Raw genomic sequence first — 27,998 nt, 5'->3', positions numbered from 1 at the left:
GGTTTTAAGAGAACATCGGTTTAATAAACAAACCTAAAGGGGGAAAATTTAAGTTTGCACTTCACATGGCATCTGAACAAAACTGAAAGGCTAAACTCAATATTTAGACAAAGAACACAATCCACTACTCACTAGGCAAAGAACACGGTCCACAGCAGACGGCGCCCAGACCCCCTACGGGAAACAAATGTCAGCTACTCTGCTTCCAGGGAACATGAGAACGACGGATTGACATGTCATTTACAAATACATAATATAAAAACGCACAGCCCCCTTGGACAAAAATCCGTCAAATATTTCTTATGTGACTTCCCTTGTCCCCGCCCCCTTACTAAAATAGGCCATTCCGGTGAATTACTAGCATCTGCCATCCTGTCTTTCGAAAATTAAAGAGCGGCGGGCACGTGTACTATGCGGAGTGGGAGAAAAGTGTCTTATAAAAGGGGCCAGAGTTGGCCAAAAACATCTGGACAAGTGCGTCTCAAAACAGCGTGTCCAAGTTTCACTTCTGTTTTTCACTCTTCAAGACAAAAAAATATCTTAGAAACTACACTCTGGGCCCAACCTGCGGAGTGACTGCTTTCCTCTGTCACCCTCAATATGAGGGAACACTGAGGGCCTCTTTCCTGGGACACCCTCTCCCTGTCTGTCTAGACCAGTGGACACTACGTGGGCGTGGGCGCTGCCCGGGCCCTTCCATACCCAGGGTACAGCTGGGCGACGGGTGGTCCTCCTGGCCAGCATGAAGTAAGGCATTCCGCTTCTCTCAGAATCCTGTTCACTTTCTCAGAAGCAACTTGGCGAAGTCAGCATTGGACATCTTGGGAGCTTCCGTGGCCGCTGAGGTGGTGACCGCCGGCTTCGGGGCAGGGCCGTTCTCGGCCTGAGCCACGGTGGGGCTCGGGCGTTGCAGGGCTCGTGGCAGCAGAGAAAGCTGGGTCCGCCCCTTCCCCCGCCTGGAAGAGCAAACACTGAATGTAGCCTTTAATGTGACAGTTCATGACCCTGGTTTATTTGTGAAAACAAGCCAGGAGAGGCCCACTTGAAGTTCCAAATTAAAAAAACACTACACGGATAAGACAAAGCCTACATCTCCTAGATTTAGTGGGTAAAAACTACATTAATTCGGTCTCTTCTTCAATTTTGGCAAAGACCAAACCTCTGCAGTGTAGTCACCTATGGGTAGGTGAAAGTGGCCGTGTACCCCTTCACACCTCACCAAATCACCTGGCAATTGTGCTGTCACCCTATGAAGGAAAAGAATAGCTTTTATATGAAGACAGCTGGAGGTGTAAGCATACGGTTGTCGGGCCTTCTTTAAACGTACGGATTCAACTGGTAAAGACGACTTTAAAACAATCAGACAGAGAAAAACACAGCCTCAAATAAATCACAAGCGGAAACTGGCAAACACCAGAACGGGCGGGTCCCACTTCCAGGCTCGCTCTCTTCGGGCCTGTGCTCTGGACAACCTCTCCGGTGACCACCGTGGACAGTGGGCCCCAGCTTTCTGTCCCACGCACTGCGCCAACAAAAAAGCAACTGACCCGAGTGCCGGGGTCAGCGTCGGCACCGGCCAGCTACACACACTTACGCCCCATACATCTGCCGCGGCACCACGGGGCCAGCTGGGCCTCTCCTTGCTTCCGGCGTCTCTGGACCTTTCCTCTGCGGCGGGTTGCTGATGGCCACTTTGATGACCTTCTCTTTGATGGTCATGCCGTCCATCTTCATGACAGCCTGCGAGGCCTGCGATTCGTTTTCATACTCCACGTAGGCCAGGCCCTGAAAGAGGCCAAGCCAGGTCAGGGGCTGCAGAGTCAGGACGCCGCTGCCTCCCTCCGGCTAGGGGACCAGAGCAGGCACCCTTTATCAGCCTTTAACTCTCCAGTAACCTGGATGAGGGAGAGGGGGAGAAAGAGCACCCGAACTCATGCTGAAACACTACTCCGACTGCGGTGCAGAGCGGATCCCATGAGACCGAGAAGGGGCTAAAGGGCTGCGAGACGGGAGCCCGGTGGCAGGGCCTGGGCAACGGCGGGGGTCCTGAGGAAAGGAGGGTCCGGGCAGGAAGGCGGAGACGCAGAGGGCAGCCGCTCACCCCCAGGCCCGGTGTGGGCTCTGACTGTGCTCCCCTGCTACTTCGTGGTCGGCTGTTTTGTTTTTTAAATGCCTTGTTCTTTTGAATACCATTAGCTACAAAAAAGATTGGTTTGACCCCCAATACAAGTATGCCTAGTGTACCTATCCTTCTGTGAACTTATTTGTTTCTTAGGCCACAAAGGAGGAATCCATCCAGAAACCAAATAACCTGTGAACAGACACAGGAACAGGTCCCCCAGCCTCAGAAGGCGAGGCACTGGCCATCCACTCGGACACTGACCTTTGGCTTGCCGGCCCGGTTGGTAACCAGCCTGATGTCCTTCACGGTGCCGTGAGCCTTACAGATCTCCTCGAGTTCCTCTTTGGTGCAGGAGAAGGGCAGACCCGAGATAAACAGCTTGTGCTTCTCCAGGGCAGTGCTGTACCTGAACACCTACAGGAAGAATGGAGGGAAAACCAATGGCTGGATGCCCAGCCCAGCGTCCTCGCCTACAAGTCCACGTCCCAGCCAGGCAGAGCCAAGCCAATTCTGGGCGTGGGGAACTGCTAACTGGGTCACCCTGGGCATGTCACTTAACCTCTCAAGCCTCCACTTCCTCCTCTGCAAGTGGCAAGAATGAGAGTAGCTATTCTCAGAGTTTGGGTGAGGATCCTACAAAGTAACGTAACACATAAACACTTAGCACAGTCCCTGGTCACTCCTAGGCACTAATGGACTGTCACCATTATCACAGTTCCTCAGTTTATGACCATTTACCAGCGAATGTGCGCTCGAAGTGACCGGGCCGTGAGCTAGACCTCAGCTAACCAGCCGGGACAGACCCCAGTTAGTGAGAGAGTTCGGTCCCTATTCCACAGACACTGTAAATCACAGCTGCTGCATGAAAAAAAGTGCTTAGGCTGCTTGTAACAAGCCTTCATGAAAGGGTTGTTACATTCTTTCCCCAAGGACATACCTTAAAATCGGGGTTTTTGCTCTTGTCCACACACGGGGACACGAACATTGGCCTCCCGTCCACGTTCTTCCGGTCCAGCTCCAGGGCCTGCAGGGCCGACTTCTCCTCTTTAAACTCCACGTAGCAGTAGCCTCGGAAGTCGCCCCGATTGCTGAAGATGGGCCGGACCTCGACCACTTCCCCACAGGCCTCGAAGAGTGGCCGGAGCTGCACACCCGGCTCCTCCATGCTGTAGGGCAGGTTGCTGACGAAGACAGTGACGCTGTCCTTGCTGCTGTCGTGGGGCACCTTGGGCACGTCCCTCTTCGGGGCAGCTGCCCTCTCCTTCTGCTTTGAAGGGGGGGCCACATCTACGGGTGCACTCTTCCCAAAGAGTCCTGTCTCCGCTTCGAGGTCCTGGGCCTCCCCGGCTGGGGCAACGTTGTTCTCCACCCTTCTGCGTTTAGAAGGCTGCTCTACAGGGTGTCGGGAGAAAAGCAGCAACGATCACTCATCTCTTCTCTGCCCTGAGCTGGTCCACGCACGCGCTCTTCCCACTACCGACAGCTGGTCTGGCACAGCTGCACGTGATGAACACACACGCCTCTCTGCACGTCTGCACGCGCAATACCTGCCAAGTTGTTCTTAGCTCACCAGCTTATTCCACAGCTCTCTGGACCCAGATTACATTTGAATAAATGGCTAAATCAAGTAGATGCGACAACGTAAGTCCTCACTGTCCACGATTAATTATGTAAAAGGTCAGGGAGTCTGAGAGTTCAGCCAGCCAAATCCAATGCCCCTCTTCTAAGAAGCCCAAGTCACCAAGGGAGGGATGGGGCTCATGGACCTGCATTTAAACAAGCACCTTAGGTGACTGAAGTACATGCTCCACATGTGGGCCACGCCTGGGAAAGCTCTACAAAGGGTCTACCATTCCTAAAAACTCCTACTGTTGTCTCGTGTCCTCCAGGAGAGCTGAACAACATTCTATTGCAACCCACTCTCCCCACTGTCTCCAGAGGGAGAGTCCTGCAACCCAACTGGCACTGGACCCTCACTTCCAGACCCTCCCATCAACTTCCCACCGTTTCCTGAAAAAGTCAACAGCCGCATGCTGCATTCAAGAGCATCCTTGAGTGGGGCTCAGTTAGAGCACTGTCCCATAAACTAAAAGGTCGCAGGTTCGAGTCCCAGTCAAGGCACATATCTGGGCTGCAGGTTGAGTCCCTAGTCAGGGCATGTGCAAGAGGCAACCAATCAATGTTTCTCTCCCTCTCTCTAAAGTCAAAATGCATGTCCTCCAGGGAGAATAAAAAAACTAAAAAAAAAACCCATCCAGCGTGGGGCCCAGCCTGCTGATCCAGCCTCACCACCCCCGCACCTGGCCCCAGCCGGCACCGCGGCCCAAACCCAGTTATTGCTGCTCACAGAAAATGCCAGGCTGTTTTGTGCCTCATGATGTACTTACACCAGCTCTCTGACTTCCTATCTTTTTTACTTAACAGCCACTCATTTGCCAGTCACTTGGCCCTCCCCCAGATGCCAAGGTGCATACATCACCTCCCTGTGACGTCTCTCAAGCAGGGAGCTGGCCCACTAGAGCCCTCTTTGGCTCCCACTGCCCCAATGACGCGCCACTGCAGGCACAGCACACCTGCCTTACCCTGCTAACCCAGGAGCTCTGAAGGGCCGTGAGCTAAAGGCCATTTCTGAAAGCCCCAGAAAGGTGTGCAAAGTGGTCAACTGAATGACGCCTCCATCACTACTTCCCTCTGGCCGACAACTTTGTACTAGGAAAGTCGAGTTCCTTAATGTCTACAGACAATTCTTTACCCTGACTGACTCTGCTGAAATAAATCAGACCCACAGCTGCCCATTCCTGAAGTTGCAGGGCTGACAGAAACACTGGTTGGGAAATTCTACCAAGTGAAAACCACAGGTGGGGAAACCACAGGTGGGGAAACTTGGTGCAGGGAGGGGCCGGACGGTGCTAGGGGACACGGGACCCCAAGTGGGATGAAGGGATGTCCACCCATGGGACAGAGACAGGAAGAGCCCAGCAAGGTGAGAAGGGCCCCACAGAAGGCGGTGGAGGCCACAGCGCAGCATGGGGGGTGGGGCCCAGGCCCCTGTGCAGGGCAGCACCTACACAGGGCACAGAGCCCGGCGGGACGGGAAGGGTGACGCTTTCAAAGGATCCAAGAAGAGTTTCTGCACTGTTTTTGTGCAACTTCTCCAGGACATTGAGACGTTCCAAAATGAAATTTCTGAAAATCTCTACCTTCTTCGTCATCGCCCCACTCTTTCTCATCCTCCTCATCCGCTCTGCGCTTGTCTGCACCTCTGGTCTTTTTCTTCTTTTTCGACGCCTGCTTCTCGGCCCGTGCCCTCTTCCGCTGTTGGGCCCGCTCCTCTTCTTGCTGGGCAAGAGCGGCTTCCTTCTCTGCAGCCTGGAAAGTGGGGCACGTGACGCATCACTGGACACAGCAATGACCCCCAACTCCAGTGACATGCGGTGATAAGAGAGGAGCAAGGGGACAGGAGACAGGTCGGGGAAATTCATGACCCAAATGCCAGGACAAGACCATGAAAAAAGACAGGACGTGCTCGCGTTTTCCCCCACCGGGACTCCTCCGGCCCCTCGGCGTCTGCCCCCAAATCTCCAGCTTCTCTCACAATACCCCCAGGAATTATGCACCAAGAGAAAGACGACAATCTCTGAAACCAGGGCCCTAATTAATTTGGCAGTGTTCGTACTCCACCCACTAGGCTAAGTGAAGCACCTTTTTATTATTTTTCTCATTTATTCTAATAATGTTTTGGGGCCAAAATTCCTCTGCTACTACATAAGAAAGTATTTACTGTTGGGGCTAAGGTGTTAAGCCCTTCTAAAAAAATACCACACACTCTGGTTTCTCTTCAGATTGTATCCATCTTTCACCTTTTGCTAAGAAATAATACAAGACTGGTTTAAACCCTGGTTCAGACACTTCACAATACCGAGACACATTCCAGAAAGACCTCAGGCTTTGACAGAAAGCCTCCACCCCACACAGCCGGAACAGCGATGAGCCGCCCCCAAGACTGCCAATCAACAGCATCGTTACCTTCATTCTCTGCTCATTCACCCGTGCTAACCGGGTTTCGGTTTTCTGAACGGCGACATCCCAATCTTCTAAAGTGCCTTGAGAGAAAAAGAAGCAGGCTTTCACTTTGGGGGGTTTTGAAGGACATAATAACATACGATTATCTTAATCTCCCCGCCTTCCAGAGACATCTCTCCCATCGGACAAGAAGCACAGGACAGTCGGCCCCGCATTTTAAGTCCGCTTCGTCACGCTGACCGGAAGCTTTAGAATCCCTACAGGCCTCCGGGTGTTTCAAACTCCCCTTCTCTTTGAGAAAAGAGACTTACAAACTAGAATATCATCTGTCATGGGCGCTCCCTGGCAGATTACAAAAACATTCCACTCCAAAGGTATTAAGACAGTAATATTGGGTTGGCCAAAAAGTCTGTTTAGTTTTTCCTGTAAAATAAAAGCTTTCATTTTCACCAGTAACTTAACTGACTTGGTATTTTGGGTGTGTTGGCTATCTCCCACATGGTATAATGTTGACTGTTCTCAATTTGTATCTCAATTTGATCACTATCACCTTCAGCTGGTCTACTGGACCGCGGAGCATCATCCAGAGAGAAATCTCCAGCATGAAACTTCATAAACGACTTTTGACAAATGGGTCAGTTACAGCACTATCTCTGTACACTGCACAAATCTCTTTTGCGTTTCAGTTGCATTTTTGCCTTTCTTGAAATAAAGCTTAATATGCCAAAAATGTTGCATATTTTCTTCCACCTTAGTATTATAATGACTACGAAAAATTCACCAATTTTGGTAACTTTTTTTTTTTAAAGAATTTCTTTTCAGAGAGAGTTAGGGAGGGAGAAAGACGTCAATTGGTTGCCTCATGCATGGGCCCAACCAGGGACCTGGCTCACAGACCAGGCATGTGCCCTGACTGGGACTCAAACCAGAGACCCTTTGGTTTGCAGCCCACCCTCAGTCCACTGAGCCACACCAGCCAGGGCAGTTTTTATCTTAACGCACGTTGATATGACAACTGTCACAATTCAATCTAACAAACTGTTTCAAATTAAGTTAAAGGCAACTAAGCGCTACTAGAGCCATTACATGGGAGAAAAACAAACAAACCTTTTGGCAATTCCAACATTAAGACTAAAAAATCTGAAAAGCATCTCAAATGATGTTAGGGTATTTTTCAATTGGTTTTTGTTTGGAGATTTTATTTCAAGTTCTGTGGGGTTCCCACCCAAAATCCAGACCAATGCCCACGGATAAACTCACTATCTCCCCACAGAAATGTAACACGGAGGCTCTGAAATTCGGCAGGCGAGCACAAAAGGGGCCATTTGCCGCTCTGAGCTCCCCTGGTGTGTGTGACATTCTCGAACGGAGGTTCTCAGCTGGTGTGATCCTGACCCCCAGGACACATTCGACAACACCTGGAGTCAGTTTTGGCTGTTGTAACTGGGGGCAGAGAGGAGTACTACCAGCACCCAGTGGGTAGCAAGGCCAGGGATGCTGCTAAAGACCCTGTAATGCCCAGGACGGCCCCTCCACAAAGACCCTGAGAGCCCATGCCAGAACGGAACAACGGGCAGTGCCCCTCGGCTCTGCGGGAGCTGGGAGCTGCCGGTCCCACGGTGAGCACCACGCGAGGGCTGTGGCCATGAGCACAGCCTGTCCCTACAGACTCCAGGCCAGAGCGGAGAGCCGAGCGTCCCCACCTTCTGTCCTCTCCATGGTCAGCAACACTTCGCAGACATGCTCCGGGTAGTCACTGGTGCACTGGACAGCCCGGTGCAGAGCTTTCCTGCAGTGCTGGGTGTCACCATGTGCCCTAGGGAAGAAAGCCAGCAGGTGCTGCCACCAAGACACAAAGCAGAAGGCGCACAGAGAGGGGCTGTCTTCTCACTTGGCAGTGCCATGGGATCAGAGGCTCCACTGAAAGGAGCCACGAGCTCCCAGCCCTGCCCCATAAAGCTCTCCTTCCACACACCAGGCACCGCAGTGGTGGCAAAGAAAACGCTGTCCTGTCGGGGGTGGAATCTGAACCAGTTTTTTCATGGAACACCATTTTCACTCTCTAAAATGGCAAAGACTTAGAGTCCTAGATAATCTGCATAAACAAAAGCTTTCAGAGACCCTCCAATTTTAGGAGCACTGAGGGGTTCTGAGACCAAAAAGCAGCTTGAGAGCTGCTCACGAAGAAGAATCAACAAGCTTTAATAGTGTCACTTCTGGGGGTGGGGCCACAGGGAACTTTCACTGCTGGGGAGGACTAGGTGGTCTCCGGCACTGTAGCCCCGAGTCAGCAGGCCCTGAGGGGGCTGGTAAGTCTTCCTGGAAGACCAGGTGAAAACGCAGGTGGCAAGCACGACTCCACTCGAACCCCGAGGGTTCCCCTGGGAACCAGGCCTGATAAATACATTGGATCCGCTGAAGCTCGCTCTGCTCTGTTTCTGTAGGACCCTGGTGATATAAACTGGATGTGTAAGTTCAAGGCGTAAGGACCAAACTCCTTTAAACACGAAGTACGTCTTGAAGACCCTCTGGTGTCAGCATGACTAACAGACCCTGCCCTGTGACACATCTCTGTGCCCCTTCCACTGCTGTCTGTAGAGAATACCTGTTCCTGTGTGACTTGAGCCCTTCTGACACTCACTGATGAGCTATGCACATGGACACCCACACACACCACTCCCAATAAAAGCCACCTGGGAGAAGGGCTTGGGGCGTTCCCCACTCGAGGGAATCGCTGCCCCCTTTCTCACCAGAACAGAAAGATTGTGTTGGGACGGCTTATTTACCACCCGCATCGGACGGGAAGGTTCTGCTGGACCAAGTTCCTCCGCCATTTCACTGTCTTCATTCCAGATACACTGAACAAAAAAGCTGGTCGTATTCTTTATGCCTTCCCCATGTTATCAATATTACTGCACATAGCTTATTTACTTAAAATAATTTTAGAGATTTATAACGGGTGCATTATAATTGCATGTTAATTTTCTAAAAATTTAAGCATAAAAGTCTCAAAAAATATATCCAAACAACTAATGGTGGTTATATCCGGGTCCATGACTATACATAATTTGGACTTTTTCCTCTGTGCCTTTTAGTATTTTATTTATAAGCAAAGCAAATAGAATAAAAAATAGCTACCCAAAAAGTCAAATAAAACATTCATGTCTAGAAAATCAAAACAATGCAAAAAACAAAGAAAAACAGAAAGTTAAAAGAAATGCATAGCTGTAACAGTCCAGGCACAAAATACGAGGTTTGGTTCTCTAAGCCCCAGCCACTGATGAAAGAGACAGGATGAAAGAAGGCGGGACTAGGGTAAAGACGCAAGCCCAGGGCAGACAAGTGCAGTCCCACAGAAGGCGGGTGCCTCCCAATACAGCCCTGCCTCCTCCGCCCCAGGCTGTTACCTTTCCAGGTTGTAATACTCCAGCCACATGTTGGCGTACTTGGCGTTTCCTCTAGTCATGATGCTATCCCAGAGCTCCCGAGCTTTCTGCATGTTATTACACAGTCGGGCCTAAGGCACAGAAGGCTCAGTCAGGAAAGCACCTGAACCTGATGACACCTACGCCCATTACCAAACACACTCCCAACAGCCCTGCCTAAAAAGCCGCCTCTGCTTCCCAGTGCCCCATGAACCCCTGGGCGCTCCCAGGCCGCCCTCCGTGGCTACAGGCAGCCCGAGCAAGGCAGCCTCTCTGCAGTGACCGGCCCCAGGCTGCCTTTGTCCAGAACAAAGAGCAGGAGCCTGTGGGTGCTCACAGCACTGGCCGGGCGCCTGGTTCGTTCTGTTTTCTATGAAGCTTCACCGTAAGTGCTCAATGTGAGAGGCAGTGGAGAGAAAGCCAGTCTGACCTAGAAGCAAAAGCCAGCTCCCACTTACTAAGTGACTTGGGCAGGTTACTTACCCTCCCTGAGCCTCGGCTGCCTCACCTTTAAAATGATGACCACACAAACATCCCATCCAGAAACTACCAGAAAAATGTTTCTTTGCCCTGACTTCCCCTCAGAGAATAAAACGTTAAGACTTTCACAACTCTCATGAGCTGTTCATGGGCAGGTGCCAAGCCCTACTCCCCATGGGATCAGTGGTCCAGTAGCAACATTCAACTCACTGCACCCTGTAATTACTGTCCAATCGTCCGTTTTGCACACCAGGCTGCAAAGCCTCACTAGTGCAGGGACTGTGTAGACCTCATTACCTCAGCACCTGGCCAAGTGCCTGGCAAACAGTGTAAACCCAATGGGCACTGAGCAAGGGAGAGAGGCGGTGCATGAGTGAACGCCCGGTGTTGAGACGCTGGCTGCACACCTTCCACCTGGGAGCTCGTGTTCGCACTCAGACAGAAACAAACGTGCACCCAGCTAGGAAGATAACATGAGTGCCCACAGAGCCCAGACCATCAGCTGCGATTCCACCTCAACTTCAGCCACACTCTCAGACAAAGGACCTTCAAAGGTGGAGGAAACCAACGAATCTGTCAAATACTTACCTCAATCCTGGCCCAGTTCTGCATGATCATGCAGCTTGGATCCCCACTTTCATTGAAACCTTTAAAAATAGAATCAGTCAAAATCAGAAAGCGATTTCGAGACAAAGGGCCTCTGCCTGAAAAGGCACATCAACCAAGAACAGGAGACACAGGGGCCGAGGCAGCAGGTCGAGGCACACTCACGTTCTTCCACCTCCTGCTTCAGGTACTCCAGAGCCCGGGCGAAGGCGGACCGCAGCTCCTCCAGCTCTTTACTGGAGTCTGGGAGGAAGTGCGGAAGGGGTTTGGCTCTACAAAACCACGTAATGCGTCTTTTTAAAAACCCTACACCGAAACTCGCAGGGGCCTATGAGGCACCTAGCATCATGCTGAGGACACAGAAATAAAATTTCCAGTCCCTGCTGCCACCAGGAAGCAGGGGACAGAGGCGCTAGAGAAGAGCGCAGCACAGTGGCACAATGACAACAGTGAGCACAGGGTGCCGGGTGTAGAACGCCGAAGGCCACGTGCACGAGCATGCAAGAACGAGTTACATGGGGTTCTGGCTGCTACTGTTTTTGAGGGGTGAAAAGAGAAAGGAAGGGGAATCCTGCAAAGGTTCAGAAGATTTAACAGAAACACAGCAGCCTCATTTAGAGAACTACTTTAGGTGCATAAAAGGGAGGGAAGAGAGAACTACAAAATGAGACCGAAGAAGCTGGCAAGAGCCAGCATAACACCTAAGGACCATCACTTTCTTCCTTTAAAATCCACAGCATGACTTGTGAAAGACTTAACGACTACAATTTGGGGGGCAGGGGGGCGAGAGGGAGCTACCCATGGCTGGTCTACAACACCTGCCCAATCACAGGGCATTTGGGAGCTAGGACATCTCACCAAAAGATACGCTCAGAAAAGTGCAGTTCTGACGTAAAGCATGCAAACTCAAATACCTTGTCTGAAATCAACCCTCCTCCTCAGGTAATCCAGATACGCTTGCCAAATCTCCACATAATCGGTGGCCTGAATGAAGCCAGCACTCAAAGCTTTTTCGAAGGTCGCTGGAGTTAAGAAAAAAGACAGGGTTTGTGGCCAATTTGAAAAGAAACTAAAACGAAGTTATCAAGATTATTACAAAAACCTCTACTAACTATAAAATACTGTATGATTTAACATAATGACAAGATACAACCAAGCAAAATGAGCAAGAAAGAAATGTTCCAAAGAAAAGCTACTACAGCCACGCCCGTTCCCGAACTCTGGAAACGGCGTCCGAGGTCCAAGGCAAGCGGGTCTGAAGAAAGGGCTCCCGGGAGGGCGCAGTAAACAGCCTTCTGTTAAAAAGCTCCGGGGAGCCAGAAGCACACCAGGACCCCTTCCTGTCACGACTGCCCACCACCCGAAGCAGCACCCGGGGATGCCCGCGCGGCCACTGTGCCGCGTCTCTGCGCCTGACTTGGGACGAGAAGCCCCGAGGCCTTCCCGCAGAAGCGCTCGCACCAGCCATCACTGGATGGTCGACTCCATGCCTTTCCATGGCCAGGAGGTAGCGACTCCACAGGGCGACGGTCCAGGGGCAGTTTCTGACGGCGCGACCGTGCACGGACAAAACCAAGTCCTTTACTTTCAGCTGCCGATCCTACAGTGAAGAATTCCAGGGTCAGGGGGAAAATGTTATGGTTAAGACATCGCCACCCACAAGACATTTCCAGCACAACCACTGACAAAAGAAATTTCCTTAGAAATGTCTCTTGTGACCAGTTTCTTCAAGAAAGAAATCGCAGTGTGGAGGGGAAAGAGGTAGAAATGGGAACCGACAGATCAGAACGGCCCGAGGAGCATCTGCCCCGATACTGATGGACGGTCTTGTTCGGATGCAGCTCAAATCTCTTATACGTACATACTGACACATTTACCAAGGAACCGTGATTTCCGGATTTAATTTAAAATAACACAGGATGAGGAAGCAGGTAAGGACGTGGATGAACCAACGCCAGAGCCTGTCGGTAACTGCTGGAGCTGGGCTGGGTGACGGGTACGTGAGGTTCCATCCCACTGATCTGTCTACACTTGTACGGCAACATTCTCCATGATAAAAGGTTAGAAGAGAAAAGCCTGCTACAAGGTCCTCAACAGTAAGGCTATGTAACCTTTTCTAGTTCCCGACCAGTCTAAAGTAAGTTAAAACTCTGGAAGAACTTCCGCAGTGAGGGGCAAACGGAGGAGGAGGACGAGCAGAGACGAGCGGCGCGCAGCCGACTCCGGGCGCTCTGGCTGGCTCTACGTGGCCCCCAGAGAGGTGAAGAACGAAACGGAATCGGGGCGGTTATCTTACTAGGTACTGACTGTAGCGGATCCACAAGTCCGGGACCAGGCAGTTCTCAACCAGGGCGCGCTCGAAGATCAGCTGAACGCGGGCAGGGTCGCCGACTTTCAGCTCGAAGTCGATGTACGCTTGGTATTCGGCCAGCCGGGGTGCCTCTGCTTCCAACTGGGACGAAAGAGACCGGCAGTGAGCCGCCTGACACTGTCGGGAGGCACGACATCTCCACACTCAGCTGTGGGGAGACCGGCTACACCCAGACGAGAATCACCAGTTCCCAGTCAGAACCACGCCGCATCCAGGTCTACAATGTGAGGGGCAGAGGGAGAGTCCACGGTGCCTCTTCACGGCACTTGCTACCCCTTAAACCCTTTTCTAAATCCACCCCTACACTACAGGGAATTTAAATCTCCCACCCACCAGGAACTGAATGAAAGAGAAACACAAATGAGCAATGCGAGCCATCGTCCTTCCAAGAGAAGTTACTTTCATGGCCTCACGGGGGTGGGAGTCGGTGGGGGGAGCGACCGCACCGCAGTGCTCCGTTCCACGCACCAGCTCCTGCTGCAGGGCAGGTACACGCAGAAGAGGGAAGAGGCTTTGCTGAACACTGACGGATCGAAGACACACATCAAAAGCCTTTTGCAACAAAACCTTTAGTCAACTTGTTTTCTTCTGAGCCAGGCTCTGCTGATAGTCAAACCAAAACTGAACTCGCCAAGGATGCCGCTGATGAGCCTTTCTACACTTGATCTTAGCCAAAAGGCCGAAAAGCGCTGATGAGCCTTTCTGAAGCGCAATTACACACCATTTACGTGCGAAGAAGGGGGGACACACTCAGGACAGCAAGAGCACACACACGCCCCAAACACAGAAAGACGATGTCTCGGAGCCTCAGCTCCCAGCAGTAACGACAAATCAGACACCCAGACACACGGCGCCACTGAAAACAATGAAAACTGCTGGGTTAAATATACAGAACACCTTGAAAATCATCCACACACTGGTAAAGAAACAAGAAATACTAAGGACAAAATCTAAGCGAAGGCGGTTAAGCTAAGTGAAGGTTACGCTTTTGCTGGCTTAGGATACGTGAGGACATTGAGCCTCACAACAATCCCGTGAGGCAGTAACATAGCTCCGTCTGACACTCAAGGCAAATGAAACACAAGGAGGCTAACTAAGCACTGGCCCCAACCAGAGAGCTACCGAGCGGGAGAGCCACAACTCAAGCTGGAGGCGGCCTGGGTCCCAACACCTGTGTTCTTACTCACCAGGCATGAGACACCAAACACAAAGCCAGGAACCCCAACAAAGCGCCGCAGGATCAATACAAAGATGTCCACACCTGGACACACTGTAATGGAGCTGAAGGACAATGAGCCAAGCCAATGAGATGATCAAGTCGGCCAGAGGACAAAGGAGGGTTCCCTCCAAAGAAACAAGAGTTAGCTGACTTCTCAACAGCAATGAGAGAAGCCAGAGGACAGAAAGATACACTTACCTGCTGAGAGAGCACAGCTGTCAGTCTCGAACGCTATACCCTGAGACATCAACTTTTAGGGAGAGCAACAAAGCAAAACCTTGTCAAACAAACAGAAAGTGAGAAAATCTTTTACCAGCCAATGTCCAGTGTGGAAGACTCTACAGGGCTGACCACAAGCAAAAGAAAAGTGATTCCAGATGAAAACTCCAGGACACAGGAAGGAAAGAAGAGGAAAGAGAGTGGGAGGGACAGGCACGGAGTTCACGTGAACAGGCTGGACGGGATGACGCAACATTAGCAATACCACCTGTGGGTCGAACAAAAAGGCGAGGAACACGAGATAACAAGAGACCAGGTCCAAGGCATGGTAAATGAAGTTGAAAGTATTCTAAACCCAAGAAAGATAAAAGACGACCACTTACAAATAATATTGTTAAAAGAAAACATATGACACAGAAAATCCAAAAATTATTAATACTAGTAAGAATCTAGCAGGTTAGATACATAAAAATTAATATAAAAAACAAACTACATTTCACATACCAGGAACAACTAGAAAGATCTTTAAAAAGACACCTTTTTCAATAGCATCAGATATGTAGAAATACATCTAAAAATGTGTTCAAGAAACCAGGTGAATTTATAATTGTATAAAGCTTTACAGAAATACAAGGCTGCCTTTACTTCATTTTTACCATGAATTTTACTTATTAATTTTTGGAGAGAGGAAGGGAGGGAGGGGCGGGGGGAGGGGAAAGAGAGAGAGATGGGGAAAGAGAGAGGCAGAGGCCGGCACCAATTTGTTGCTCCACCTACTCATGTCCTCAGTGCTGGGTTCTCGCATGTGCCCCAATGGGGGGCCAAACCCCCAACCCTGGCACATGAACAACCAACTGTACTACCTGGCCAGAGTCCATTTCAAATAGCACAGGTCTATACCATGTTCAGAGATTGGGAGATTTGACATTTAACAGGTATAAATTCTACCCCAAATTGATCTACAGATTCAGTGCAATTACAATTTTAAAAATCCCATTTTTTACAACACAGACCTTGGGAAGCTGATTCGAAATTCGATGAAAGCATTACGAGCTGACAAAAGCCCAGACTCTCTCGTAGAGGAACAGAAAGGAAGGGGCTCATGCTACCCAAGATCAACACTGACAAAATTATCATAACAGGGTCACATAAGCCCGTGGAGACGGCCTAGAAAGGCCAGAAATAGAGCCACACGGGAAGGGCCAGCTGATCTCGGAGAGATGTGAGACCGCTAACAGGGGCGGGAGGGTGGACCTACTGGAGTCAAGCCCGGACAACGGGTTCTCCATGGAAAACGGGACTGGCCCTGCCTCACCCCACACGCCAAAACCAACTGCAAACAGAGAGCTAAACTCGAAATTCAAAAATGCAAACTTTCAGAAGAAAACAGAGCTAAGTGTATTAATGACTTGGGACTATGGAGAGATTTCTTAAGCATAACAAAAGCACAAAGCATAAGGAAAAGAACGATAAACCCAATTAGGTTAAAATTAAGGCCAGTCATGAAAAGATGCCGTTTTTAAAAGACGCGCCACTAACTTGAAGGGAATATTTTGCAGTGCATACAACCAAAAGGAAGAATTAAGTTCTAAGACCCCCACAAATCGATTAGACAAAAAAGATAAACCAAAAGGAAAATGTGTCCAAAACTTCAACAGGCACTCACCAAAAAAAGAAAATCTGAATGGCCAACAGATGTGAAAAGGTGCTCACGTTCATTGGCGATCAGGGAAATGCCAACTAAAACACCGGTTTCAGACTCAACAAACTGGCTGAATGTAAGTACGTCGACAGGCACGCTGAGCCAAAGCAGTGGGAAGTCCCAGACACCGCCGCCAGGAGTGCCGGTCCATGACCAGGAAAGCGGTCCCCGTCTTCGGGGTGCACTAGAGAAGAAACTCTCTCCACACGCACCAAGAGACTCGTCAGCGGTCAGAGCGACACGCTGCTCCTGGGACAACCCAACTCAGAACACAGATGAACCATCACACACAACTTCAGAGCAAAACAAGTGGACTGAAGCGAACCCCAGTCCACTGAGTGAAACCCTCAAACATGGTGAAAGGAAGTATACAGCATGATCCCATTACATACAAGTTCAAAAGTGAGCAACATTAAATACTCCATTGATTAAGGACACGTTCATAGGTTGTAAAACTATAAAGAAACACAGGAAAATGAGTATCAAAGTCAGGAAAGCGATTCCCTCTCGGGAGAGGAAGGAGGACGCAATCGGACAGGGGCACATGGGAGACTTGTAAGGTACTGGCAATGCCCTATTGCCTAACCCGGGTGGTGGGTACACGGATGGTCACTGTGTTATTAGTATGTCCACTGGAGAACACACTTATATACTCTATATATTTCACAATAAAACAAGACATCGTTTTACTTGCAACTATCGACTACGGAAGAGTTTACAGAGGGAAGCGACTGCCAAAGAGCCGACACTCACCAGGGCTTCTTCGTAGGGTTTGTATCTCTCCAGCTGCTGCAGGGCTTTGTTATAGTTCTGAACTACTGACTCCGGTATCGGGTCTTCCGACCATTCTTCGTACTCTGCAAATGTCGCCTCCATATCTGTTGAAAGACGGATTCAGTCCCCCAGGTCTTGGCACTGGGTTTTATCAACCCCAAATTAGACTAACCCGGAGACTGGGTGCCACTCACCCCTCCCGTGTCTGTGGCCACAGCAGCTCTTACTGATCAAGTCTGAACCCTCTACTGAGCTCAGACTTGGCCTGAGACTGTCTGAAAGTACTGCCCAGGCAGTCCTACCAACTAATTCATCAATCAAGTTAATGAGCACTGGCCAGTGTGGCTAAGTGGACTGAGCACCGGCCTGCAAACTGAAAGATCGCGGGTTCAAGTCCCAGTCGGGACACATGCCTGGGTTTCGGGCCAGGTCCCCGGTTGGGGGCATGTGAAAGGCACCCACTCATCGCTGTTTCTCTCCCCCTCTCTACACTATGCTGCCTCGCACTGGTATGTGAGAGGAAATCAACAGGCCAGTTCCACTCTAGCAGTTTCTGCATATCACCCAAGGGTTCGCCTGGAGACACTTAATAATTTGTTAAATCAAATCCAAATAAACCATGAAGTAAAAAAGAGAAATAACGCCAAGGCTCAAGTAAAGTTGTGCAGAGGTTCTGGGGGCACAGCACATGCCACACCTAAGGGACAAACAAGGTGGCAGTGCCCACCCCCCCCAGAGCTACTCACGCTAGAGCTCTAGGACTTCAAAGGCTTGTCCTGCCAAAATACACGCAGCCCAAAAGGAGAATCCTTCCCAAAACCCCAATAAATTCAGGTGGGAATACTTCCGACTGACAGTGCCCCTGAATCAAACCAGCCCCACAGAGGAATCATACAGGCCCCTGTAAAATCCCCACACTGTCACGGAAGACAAAATGCTGAGGATGTAACTCGGATTCAACAGAGTCCCCCAGAAAAGGCAAGGAGTCAGTTTCCCTATCCCTTTCAAAGACCCCCCACCTATGACTGGGACCTCCTGACCAGGAATCAGGTGACTCTCATAACCCACCTGAGCATTAACAAGTCAAGAAACATATTTACCAAGGGCCTTGTCCACAGGGACACTGTCCAGTGACAGTAAGAATGCCGACCACATCTGCCTCCTGGGACATTGGGACAGGCCTAACTACACGACATACCCGAAAGCACTCAAAAACCTTGACGAGTTGGCTCCCAATGAGTCCGTTCCTCTTACCATAGAGTGGGACGGCCAGCTGTCGCCGGAAGAGACTGTGCACCTTCTCCAGCTGTGAATCAAAGGTTTGTTCCCAGTCAGAAGGGGAAAGGAAGCCAGCCATGGGCTAAGGAAGCAAATTCACAGTGAATGACAAACTCTGGTTCTTCCTACCTCAAAAAATTAGTATAACAGTGTTAATTTCCAAGTAAAAAGAAAAAAATATGACCTCTTAAACACGAAGTACTGTGTCAAATGTTGCAAGAAGTACAAAAATAGAAGTTGTTTCTGTTACTCAGTGTTTATGGTGGGGAGAAAACAAGAAGGAATGTAACAAATGACTACAATGAGGCGCGTATCACATAAGCTTTGCATCACATAAGCAAAGCTTCCCCAGTATCAGAGCAGTGTGGCTTTCAGCTGGCTTTTAGGGTGGAGGGGTTCTGCTGCTAGGAAGGGAGGAAGTCAGGGGAGACTCCTGGAGGAGCTGGCACCTGGGATGCATCTGCAGGTGCCCCGGAAGTGGCAAGAGAAGAAAAATGACTCCCCATTGAAGGAACATCATGAGTAAAAGTATGGTGGCCAGAAAGTGCAAGAACGTCGGGAGGACAACGGAACAGAGTCTGTGCAGGGTTATGTCTGACCCTGGAAAGCAACAGACGCCAGCCGAAGGCGTCAGTCTGGACAGCTTTGTCAGGGCCACCAATGGCACCACTGCCAATTTTCCTGCAGGGACTGGGCTGGTGCAACAATAACAATCTAACTGTCAGAGGGATATACTACGCATCAGCAATAACCCACTGTGCACTCACACAGCGAAGAGGGATGGGAAAATACCATACATTGTAGTCTAAAACATGCTCACATGATGGGGTCAAATGTCTCAGTTTCTATGGAATGTGTTTGCGGGGGGCAGTGATACGGTTATTCTTGCACTTTATCCTGGAACCACTAACTGAAACAGCAGCACCTTTAAACATCAGGAACAAATTAGTGGGTGGTGTGCTGTACAGCCAAAGAAACTGTGTAGCTCACAGAGACACTGACTTCAGCTACTTGCTGCTCACACCCCCGAGGGGCTGGCGGAGCCTAGGCTGTGAGCTGTGCTCTTCTAGGAGCACTTGCAAAACCGGCCCCGGCCAGGCAAAGGGAAGCGCTGGCCAAGGGGACAGAGCACTCACCCGGGTGGCTTCCACAATGGCACTTTCGAACTCCCGGTACGCCTCCCAGATGGCCAGTCCTTTGGTTATATGCAAACCGACGGAGGACAGGGCCCTTTCGAACACAGAGCGGACTTTCTCGAGGCCCCCTTTCTGGCCAATCCCACCAACTGAGTACTGGCCGTACTCCAGCCAAATGTTTGGGCCTAAAAATGAGAAGTGTTCTATTAGTGCAGAATGGGAAGTACCCGAATATCAAAAATAACGCATAACAAAAGAAAGGGGCCCAGCAAAATGGGCCCACCCATCCATGCGAAAACACAAGGGCACCACCAGTAAGCGCCCCAAGAGGCCCGCACTGACACTGCAGGCTGAGCAGGGTGTATCTGAACCGTGTTCCTACCCGGTGTAACTGCTGCGATTTCACTGCCCACCGTGACACGCCAGGTGGTAAAAGATGTAACATGACAATGTTTGTAAAGCTCATTTATTAAAACTAGAGGAACCCAGTAATAAATTTCAAAGAAAATAGTTACAAATCTGAATCAATCTTCAGAGAGGTTTCAAAGCCTAGAATTTTTCAAAGTGAAAAAAAAATTAAAAGCACCAATCTTGTTACTGGGAATCTGTGTTTTGCATCCCTATTTTTTTAATGGTGTTTAAACATCGGCGACAGAAGAGGCCTGGGTGGTGTCTCTTTCCCCCGACTGTTGGCACATCCACTCCCACAGCTGGGAGGCCAGATAGCACACGAGGCTGTGAGCACACGCCAGCTCTTACTGTGCACATTCTGCCCCCACTTTCCAAAGACGTGAAAATCACTTCAGAGGCCTGTGCACTCACTCTGTAAAACAAAAACACTAGAAAGATAGAGAAGCCAATCTGAGGCTTACTACATGTTTTCCTGAGACTTGCTTTTTCACGGAAGTAGGCTTATTTCAAGAACTTAGCCCACGTTTTAGCTATTCTGTGTTCACTCACCAATGAAGAGCTGCCAGATGGGCTGCGAACTAACAATGGAAATGAACTAGCTCTTGGAGGTGAAGGCCTTACTGAGAGGGTAACTCAAGTTCACAGATAAACAGTTCCTCCACTAAGAGAAGGTAATTTTCAATAGATTACGCCGTGGCTCCTCCCAACATTTAAACAATCTAGACGGGCAAATACTATGCATAGTATTTTAAACTCAGAAAACCCAAAGGCACAGAGTCCACGACGACTCTGAGAGACAAAGAGAAGAACGTGTCACTAGATCCCAGGTTCCGAAACAGGCTTGAAGCCTCTGCACAAGGTAAAGGTACAAGAGAAGTTCTCTCCCTCCGGGCAGTGTCTATTCTGAGAAGTGATGCTTCTCACAAGGGGAAATGCTCACAGTAGAGACAGAGGAAAATCGGATGGAGAGGAAAAATGCTTAAGTAAACGGGGGAATCCTGTACGCTTTTTAAACTTGTCCATAGCACTGTCTGATGAGGCCCCCGGTGTACGCAGAGACGGAATTTGGAGAGCTAACGATCGACAGGGCAGGGTGAAGGCACTCAGAGGAAAGGCAGGAATCTACGCCTCACTGGCACTGGTAAAACGCCAGCGTCAGGACACGGGGCGGCCTCTGTGGTCATGGAGGGTTCCGTATCTTGGACACTGTGGGGGCTCCCGGAATCTGCACAGGGGCAAAATTTCACAGAACCACACACATGTACTGCACCAAGGTCAATCTCCCAGTTTTGATCTTGAACTAGTGTTATAAGACATTGGGGGGAACTGGACAAAGTAAGTACACAGAACTCCTCTGTGCTATTTTTGCAGTTTCCTGTGAATATGGAATTATTTCCTGAAGTTTTAAAATATTTTTTAATTGCATTCTGCCCAAAACTTTCAAAAACCAATTCAGTGTGTGAAAGGTGATCTTCAGTCATCTGGAAACAGCACGTAAATTTTTCCTGCCAGATACAGGCTGGGCGTGACTACATCCACCCACTTCCTGCAGATGCCCCCCCCCCCCCCCCGCCCCGCACAGCAGACCTGAGACACTGCCACCGCCTTGGTTCCAGACTCCGCGATAAAGCGAGCACCGAAATAAAGCGGGTCACAGAAGTTTAGGGCTTCCCGTGTATATAACAGTTACGTTTATGTAATAGCGTAGTCTACTCAGTGTTACGTCTAAAAAAAAAGCACTGTCTAGAAAAAAATGCAATGTACATACCTTAATTTAAAACTATTTACTGTCAAAAATGCTTCACTGAGGTTGTTGGAAAAAATGGTGCCGACAGACTTATCCAACAGGGTTGGCACCACCCTTAAAACTGTATTTAAAAGTCTCCGTGAACTACAGTACACCCAGGTACAATACAACAAGCTGTGCCTGTGTTACAGAATCAAACACCTTCCGTGGGAAACCACAGACGACGATGACAACTGAACTCAAACCCTCCTCAGTGCCAGACCGATGCTCTCGTTCCTGGGCGCATCACCCCGCAGGGCGGCCCCGCCACACGCCGGAGGGGGCCCACGGGGACTCACAGAGGTAGTCCGTCACGGCCCTCTCGAAGAGGTCATACACGTGCTCCCGGCCCAGGCCGTCCGGGGCCATGCTGGTCTCGTCGCGCAGCCACTCCAGCCACAGCTCTGCAAGACAACAGTGCCTCCGCGTCACCACCTCCCTCTCCAAGGGTGCCCGAAAGCACGCAGTTTACTGTGAGCCAGCAGTGCGCAAATGTCCCCTCCGCCATTACCCAACCTGGCACACTTCACGAAAATTCAGTTCTTACCAGCTGCGCCAAGCACGCAGAAGGGCATGGACTCCGAACAAGCCCAAACCCCGACCACCGCAGCGTCCCACACCTGCTGGGCATTTTACACGCGGCACACGCGACCCGGCACAGCAGCCCAACTGCTTCGGCGTTACCTTCAGTCAGAGGGAAGATCTCGCTCATCTTCTGGCGGGCCATGCGCACTTTGGTGAGCTCGCCTTCCAGCCGGAGCAGCCGGATCAGGTCCACGTGGCAGTTGTAGTCATAGACGTTGATAGAAAGCTGGAGGGAAAAGAAACAGAAGTCGACATTTAAAATGCCACCATCCAAATAATTTCGCTTTGTTCATCAATGGTGACAGTGCACGCATCCTCACAAACAAAATAAACATGCTCTCTGAGAGAGCCTCTGAAATGGACACGAAACACTACCTTCAGGAAAAAGGAGGAAAAAACCAATGCAAGAGGCTTTTTATAATAACCATAAAGTCCCCTCAAGTCTGTTATGATTCCTGGCAGAACATCCCTGGTTCTCTCTAGAATACAGGAAATGTTCTAATGAAACAAACAAACACAAGGTACAACCTTCACAAATTGCTCACCTTTCTAAGCCCCCGTTCCCTCATCTACACAATGGGATGCTACTATGTTCTAACTCATAGGCTGTTGTGAAGATTTTAAAGATGACTTAGTAACACGCTTTAGCACGTGCAAGGTACATAGGTAACAGTTCTTTCCTCTTACTAAACAAAAAAAAAAAGAAGAGAAAGATCCCTAGTGGTAAAAACAAAAACAACAGACTCGTATCTGTTGAGGCTGAATGAAAGGCACAGGAAAGATTTATTTTTTACATTTGAAACTTTTCAAACCAAAAGTTCAAACACATTAAATAAGTGCTTACAAAGCTATCATACCTTTGAGACAAAAGGCAACTCAGAATTTGTTCTTCAAACAAATAAAATGATTAAAGAAAAAACATTAGCGAGAAGGAACAACGGAAAAGGCAGGAAGGTATGCACAATGAATGAGTCTTCTCCTTATGTTTTCTGAAATGTTTGTGATGGCATAAGTTTTAAAAGTATCTGATATCCAAAGCAATAATATTTAAAAGTAGGGATGGTGGCTCAGTGGATTGAGTGCCGGCCTGCAAACTGAAAGAGCGCCGGTTTGATTCCCTGTCCAGGCACATACCTGGGTTGCAGGCCAGGTCCCCAGTTAGGGATGCGCAACAGGCAACCCATCGATGTTTCTCTCGCTCTCTTTCTCTCTCCCTTCCCCTCTCTCTAAAAAGAACACTTTTTAAAAATCTTTTTTTAAAAGATTTTATTTCTTTTCAGAGAGAGGGGGAGAGAAACACCAATGTGGGAGAGTGGTTACCTGGATTTCAGGAAGGGTCAAGTAGAAGGGGCAAGTGGAGCAATGGACCAGGAGCGACGCCCACAGACCTGCAACAGCACTATGGAGGTTCTCACTCTCAGACCCGGGGGTGGGCGTGGGGGGTGTACATGGTGTTCTGCTGATTGCCACACTTTATCATTTACCAATATGACTGTGTTTGTATGTATCAATTCACATACAAAAAGATAAAGAAGAATCAGTAACAAATAAGAACATGACCTATTAATTCTATTAAAAACCTTAAGACTTTCAGCAAAGTCCCCCTGCTCACGATTTATCAAACGTGACTAGCTGAACGCATCCCACGACTGTATGATGCGTTGAGAGTGGACTGGGCCAGGTCAGGACGCCAGGGCTCCATCCTCCACTAGTTCTCAGTGTCCTCACTCGCACCAGGAAGGAGCTGGAGTGAACCTCTGGCTCTCACGGCACACCCGTGTTTCAAAACCAACTGCAAAGTGTGTTGCACAACTAACAACAGTCAAATTAAGTTCCTGAAAGATGTCCTTTCCTCATTCAAGAACACTCTAGGTCCTCCCTGTCATCCATCACCTCGCACTCACCTGGGTCTGAACCTGTTTTCTGGGGGCGAAGGGGGTGGGAGGGTGCTCACCAGTGAGTGGCCCTCACGAGAGCACCACACGTAGGTCAGAAGAAAAGGGATAAAAGTCACTGAAGTAGAGGAACTGCCTGTAAGATGACTTTTGGTCTAAATCTCTGCTTTTTAGGCCAAAACAAGGTAATATACACAGGAGGAGCTCTGAAAGTTTGCACATTAAGGCATGCTGCTGCATTTAAAAGAGACTTTTCCACAGAGCTCACTTGGCACTGACGAGTGAACCCACTTGCTGGTCTGTTCTGGTCCCAGGTCAGTAACAACCAAGGGCACTTCGAACAAAGAGGCCGCAAGGCCAAGTGCACAAAGTGACCCGCCGAGTCCCCAACCCCAACAGCCCGACCTGGACCTGGAATGGGGTGAAGTCACAGAGGCCTGTGAAAGGCCACCTGCTGCCACCAGGGGCAAGGCAGGGAAAGGAGAGAGGAGCAGGCCTTGGCACAGCACCTACTACGTGCCAGCTCTGCCAGCAGCTTCACACACACAGTGTCTCCAAGGTCCACAACAGCCCTGTGGGGGAGGCACTGTACCAACCCTCATTTTACCAGCCAGGACCGACAGCACAGGCCCGGGAGCTGAGGGGTCTGGGGGAAACCACACTGTGCCACTTTCAGCCCCAGGACAAACACAGACGACAGGAACGCTCTGCCTCTGTAAGGCCGACAGGTACCACAGCTAACTGAGGGCTTTCGTAAAATACACCCAGGGAGGAGAACTGGAAATCGCATAAGTGCCACCTGAGAGTCTTTCACAGGTCTCTCTGGGTTGTTCAACATTATGCTCCGCCATAAGGGCAGTTACAGCAGCGACTGGAGGCTGTGGGATTAGAATGAGGAGAGGTGGAGGTCTGGAGAGGTCCATTTCTAGACCCCAGGACAAAGAGGATAGATAAAGCCAGACCCCATCCTGCGTGGTCACCTTCTGAGCCCCATCCCCCATCCCCCCACCCCCAGTGGCCTGAGGAAGGGCAGCACTTAACTACAGAGCGCCAGTGCCCCAGCAACCTCCATGCTGGATCTCCCTCCTCTCCACCAGCGGGGCACCCTCTGCCACCACTTCCCCTCTCTGCTTCCAAGCCTCCCCTTTCACTAAAACAGATAATCCTCCTCCCCAACCTCACGGACCATGAAGATCCAAGTCAGTCCAGTGGCTCCTGGAGAGGCCCAAGGCTAGAAGTCCACAGGGACACAGCCAGCCTGGCACCTAGCCTCGCAGTGAATTTGCTGAATGAACAAGAGACTGACTGAACGCAGGCATCTAATTTATAGACAGCAGAAATGGCAACCACCTGCCCATGCGAACTGGTCCCTTTGACATGCAGATGCAATAAGTGGGACAATCTAAACCAGTGATTTTCAGCCTTTTCATCTCATGGAGCACAGAAACCACTGAGAGGAGAATCTGCAGCACACCAAAAAATGCATGAGTATATTTTGCCAATCCGAAAAAAATATATATTATTTTGATTCATTCACACCATCCGGTGTGAATGAATTGTTGCATTGGCTGATGTCATTTTATTTGACAATCTAAGGGAACAGAGGTCAGTGCCCCTGACTGAACACCCCGTTTTAAAAACTCTTTGCAGCACATCGGCTGAAAATCGCTGAGCTACATCGATGGAGGAGGAGATCTCCATTTCACAACGGAACAAAACCACCGCCAGAGACCACATTACAAGGTCTCCTCCACCCAGCAAGGCTGAGTGACCTAGTGAACAATTTCACATCCAGTGCAGCATCTGGTCCTCAGCCTGGCAAAGTTCAAATCCTCTTACGAACGACTTCAAACAAACGTTATCATTTGTTCTGAACATGCTCTCTTGGCCGTTAGTGACAAAGAACGTGCTCCATCTGTTTGTCCCTCCAAACCCCCTGCACCGTCCCCTCTCCTCCACCCTGCTGTGTGGATCCCATAGACAGGGTATCTGGTTCTCTTGCTCCCAGCCCGGTTTGCCCAAGAGAAGGAGGCATCAGCAGAGGTTTGGAGGGAGGAAGAGAGGCAGGTCAAGGTACTTCTCCCCACTCCCCAGTCCCTGACAGGTAACTAGGGCCGCACCCTTTGACCAAAGGTCTCCTGCTCCTCTTGGGCGCCCCAGCCACACAACCTTTTGAAAAACCGGTCAAGCCCCTCACCTCTCCAGGCCTTAGGGTGAGCACAGGTCCCACTGTGACTAAGCCCTAGGACACCAACCTTCCCCCAACTTCCCTGCCCAACCCTTTAATAAACACAGCAATCCCTCCAATAACCTTTTCTCAAATCACCCTAAGTTGAAAGCGTCACCCTTTCCTGCCGGGACCCTCAATTACACAGGAGTTAACAGATGAGAAATCATCTAACAACTAGGTGACAATTAACTGCCGTTAGGACAATTTCGTGGCGAAGGAATTGTTGCTCCCAATTTACAGACGAGGAAGCAGAAACTCAAAAGAAGTGAAATCCTCCCAGGCACACGCAGGTGTGGAACATCTACAGGGGAACCCGGCCTCCAGACGCTGAAATCTCCACTTTTCCATTTCCAGTATCATCCTCGCGATCCACAGTGCTTCCTACCACACTACGAGAATTTCATCGCAGGGGCTGGGCACAGACGAACGTGCGGTCAGGGGTGGGAGTTGTGAAACTGGCCCCAAGTTCAAAGCCTGACTCCCCCACTTGCAGGAGGTATAACCTTGAACGAGTGCGTTCCCTTCACCGGGACCGCACTACCGCCTCACCCGGCCGCTGCGAGGGTTCACCGGGCCGGCCAAGCCCCAAGCATGCAGTGAAGGGCGTTACGCCCAGGGATGGGCGGTACCGTGATCAGCAGCGGCTCGGCGGGCCCGGCGGCTGCAATACCGCTCAGGACCGCGGAGGAGGGTCGGGGCCAGGGGACCTGAGAGGAGGCGTCCGCTGCCCGCCCCCGGGCGCACCTGCTCCTCCAGCCGCTCGATCTCCAGCTGGTTCTTCTCTTCCTCTTCGTCGTACTCCCACTCGTACTCGCCGGGGGAGCTCGCGGAGGAAGCCGTGGGGTACTCCTCGTCTCCGTCACTCTCACTCACGCCTTCCTCCTGCTGGTCCCACGCTGGCCCCATCGTCTTGTACGTCGCAGCGGCCACCGCCCGCGATAACACCTTCCTCCTGGTCCTCGTCGCCTTAACCTCATCCTCCTCGCCCTCAACCTCGGGCCCCGCCTTGGGCTCGGCTTCGGGTTCTGAAGCCGAGGTTGCGGCTGCCGTCGCCATCTTGCGCTAGTGACTCCCGGGTTTTCGCTCCGCCGCCAAGGACCCGCTGGGGTACAAGCTGCCCGCGGCGCGCGCCTGAACGAAACCTCGCTCTCTTGCCACCGGAAGGGAAAAGGTGAGCCTCGGATGTTGGGGAAGTATCTAAGTATTCTCAATTTATTTTATTTTCATTGCTTTTGTAGAAGCTTTCGTGAGAAAAAGAAAGACTCACTAATACGGCATCTGTTCCGTCTCAACTTCGGACGGCGTGGGGTCTTTGAACAGGAAGTGGAGGCCATTAGAGGAAGTCGCGGAGGGAGCGTGATGACTATAGTTAAGGATTTGGCGCCATCTTGAGAAGGTCAAAATGATTATGAGAATAAATAAATGTCTTACTTGCCGCCTAGTCTGACTTGGCGTGTGATTCAAGTGTTCCCAGCAAGTGTGCCTCGAACGCAGAGAAAACTCCAAGTCCTCGGGAATCTATTGCACCATTCATGAGAAAAATCCATTTCCCAAAGAGAATTCTCCCTTTTATATTTTGCCTGGTGCCTGGTAGGCGTTAAATTCAAGTGTGAGTTTTCTCGTTGTATAAGCTCGCATTCTGCAAACCAGTATAATAAATTACATCACTAAGCATTTACCTAGAAACTTTCTATTGCCAGGTATTTTCATAGAAATTGAGTTTACTGTTATTTATA

The 27,998-nt window shown here is 50.2% G+C and overlaps 1 protein-coding gene across 2 annotated transcripts; it reads right to left on the bottom strand.

The window, feature by feature from the left end:
* Positions 1–2: 2 nt before the first annotated feature.
* SART3 (spliceosome associated factor 3, U4/U6 recycling protein) lies at positions 3–27,535 on the bottom strand. 2 transcript variants are annotated; one of them, XM_037052350.1, is made up of 19 exons: positions 27,007–27,535; positions 22,237–22,363; positions 21,852–21,956; positions 19,356–19,540; positions 18,196–18,301; positions 16,921–17,045; positions 12,953–13,108; positions 12,118–12,256; positions 11,571–11,678; positions 10,822–10,899; positions 10,639–10,697; positions 9,553–9,662; positions 7,849–7,961; positions 6,149–6,225; positions 5,323–5,491; positions 3,060–3,514; positions 2,384–2,536; positions 1,595–1,785; positions 3–956 (listed from the first exon to the last, which is right to left on the bottom strand). In XM_037052350.1, exons 1-19 carry the CDS (start codon positions 27,316–27,318, stop codon positions 779–781), a joined length of 2,946 nt encoding a protein of 981 aa, XP_036908245.1. In that variant the 5' UTR covers positions 27,319–27,535; the 3' UTR covers positions 3–778. The 2 variants fall into 2 exon arrangements, with proteins under 2 accessions (XP_036908245.1, XP_036908246.1); XM_037052351.1 differs by having other exon boundaries at positions 18,196–18,247; positions 27,007–27,533.
* Positions 27,536–27,998: the final 463 nt, after the last annotated feature.

The sequence above is a fragment of the Sturnira hondurensis genome, unplaced genomic scaffold, assembly GCF_014824575.4.
Source record: "Sturnira hondurensis isolate 20B ecotype Veracruz unplaced genomic scaffold, ASM1482457v3 Scaffold0007406, whole genome shotgun sequence".
Lineage (NCBI taxonomy): Eukaryota > Metazoa > Chordata > Mammalia > Chiroptera > Phyllostomidae > Sturnira > Sturnira hondurensis.
Note: the sequence above shows the minus strand (reverse complement) of the source record. Positions and strands in the feature narration are given on the sequence as shown.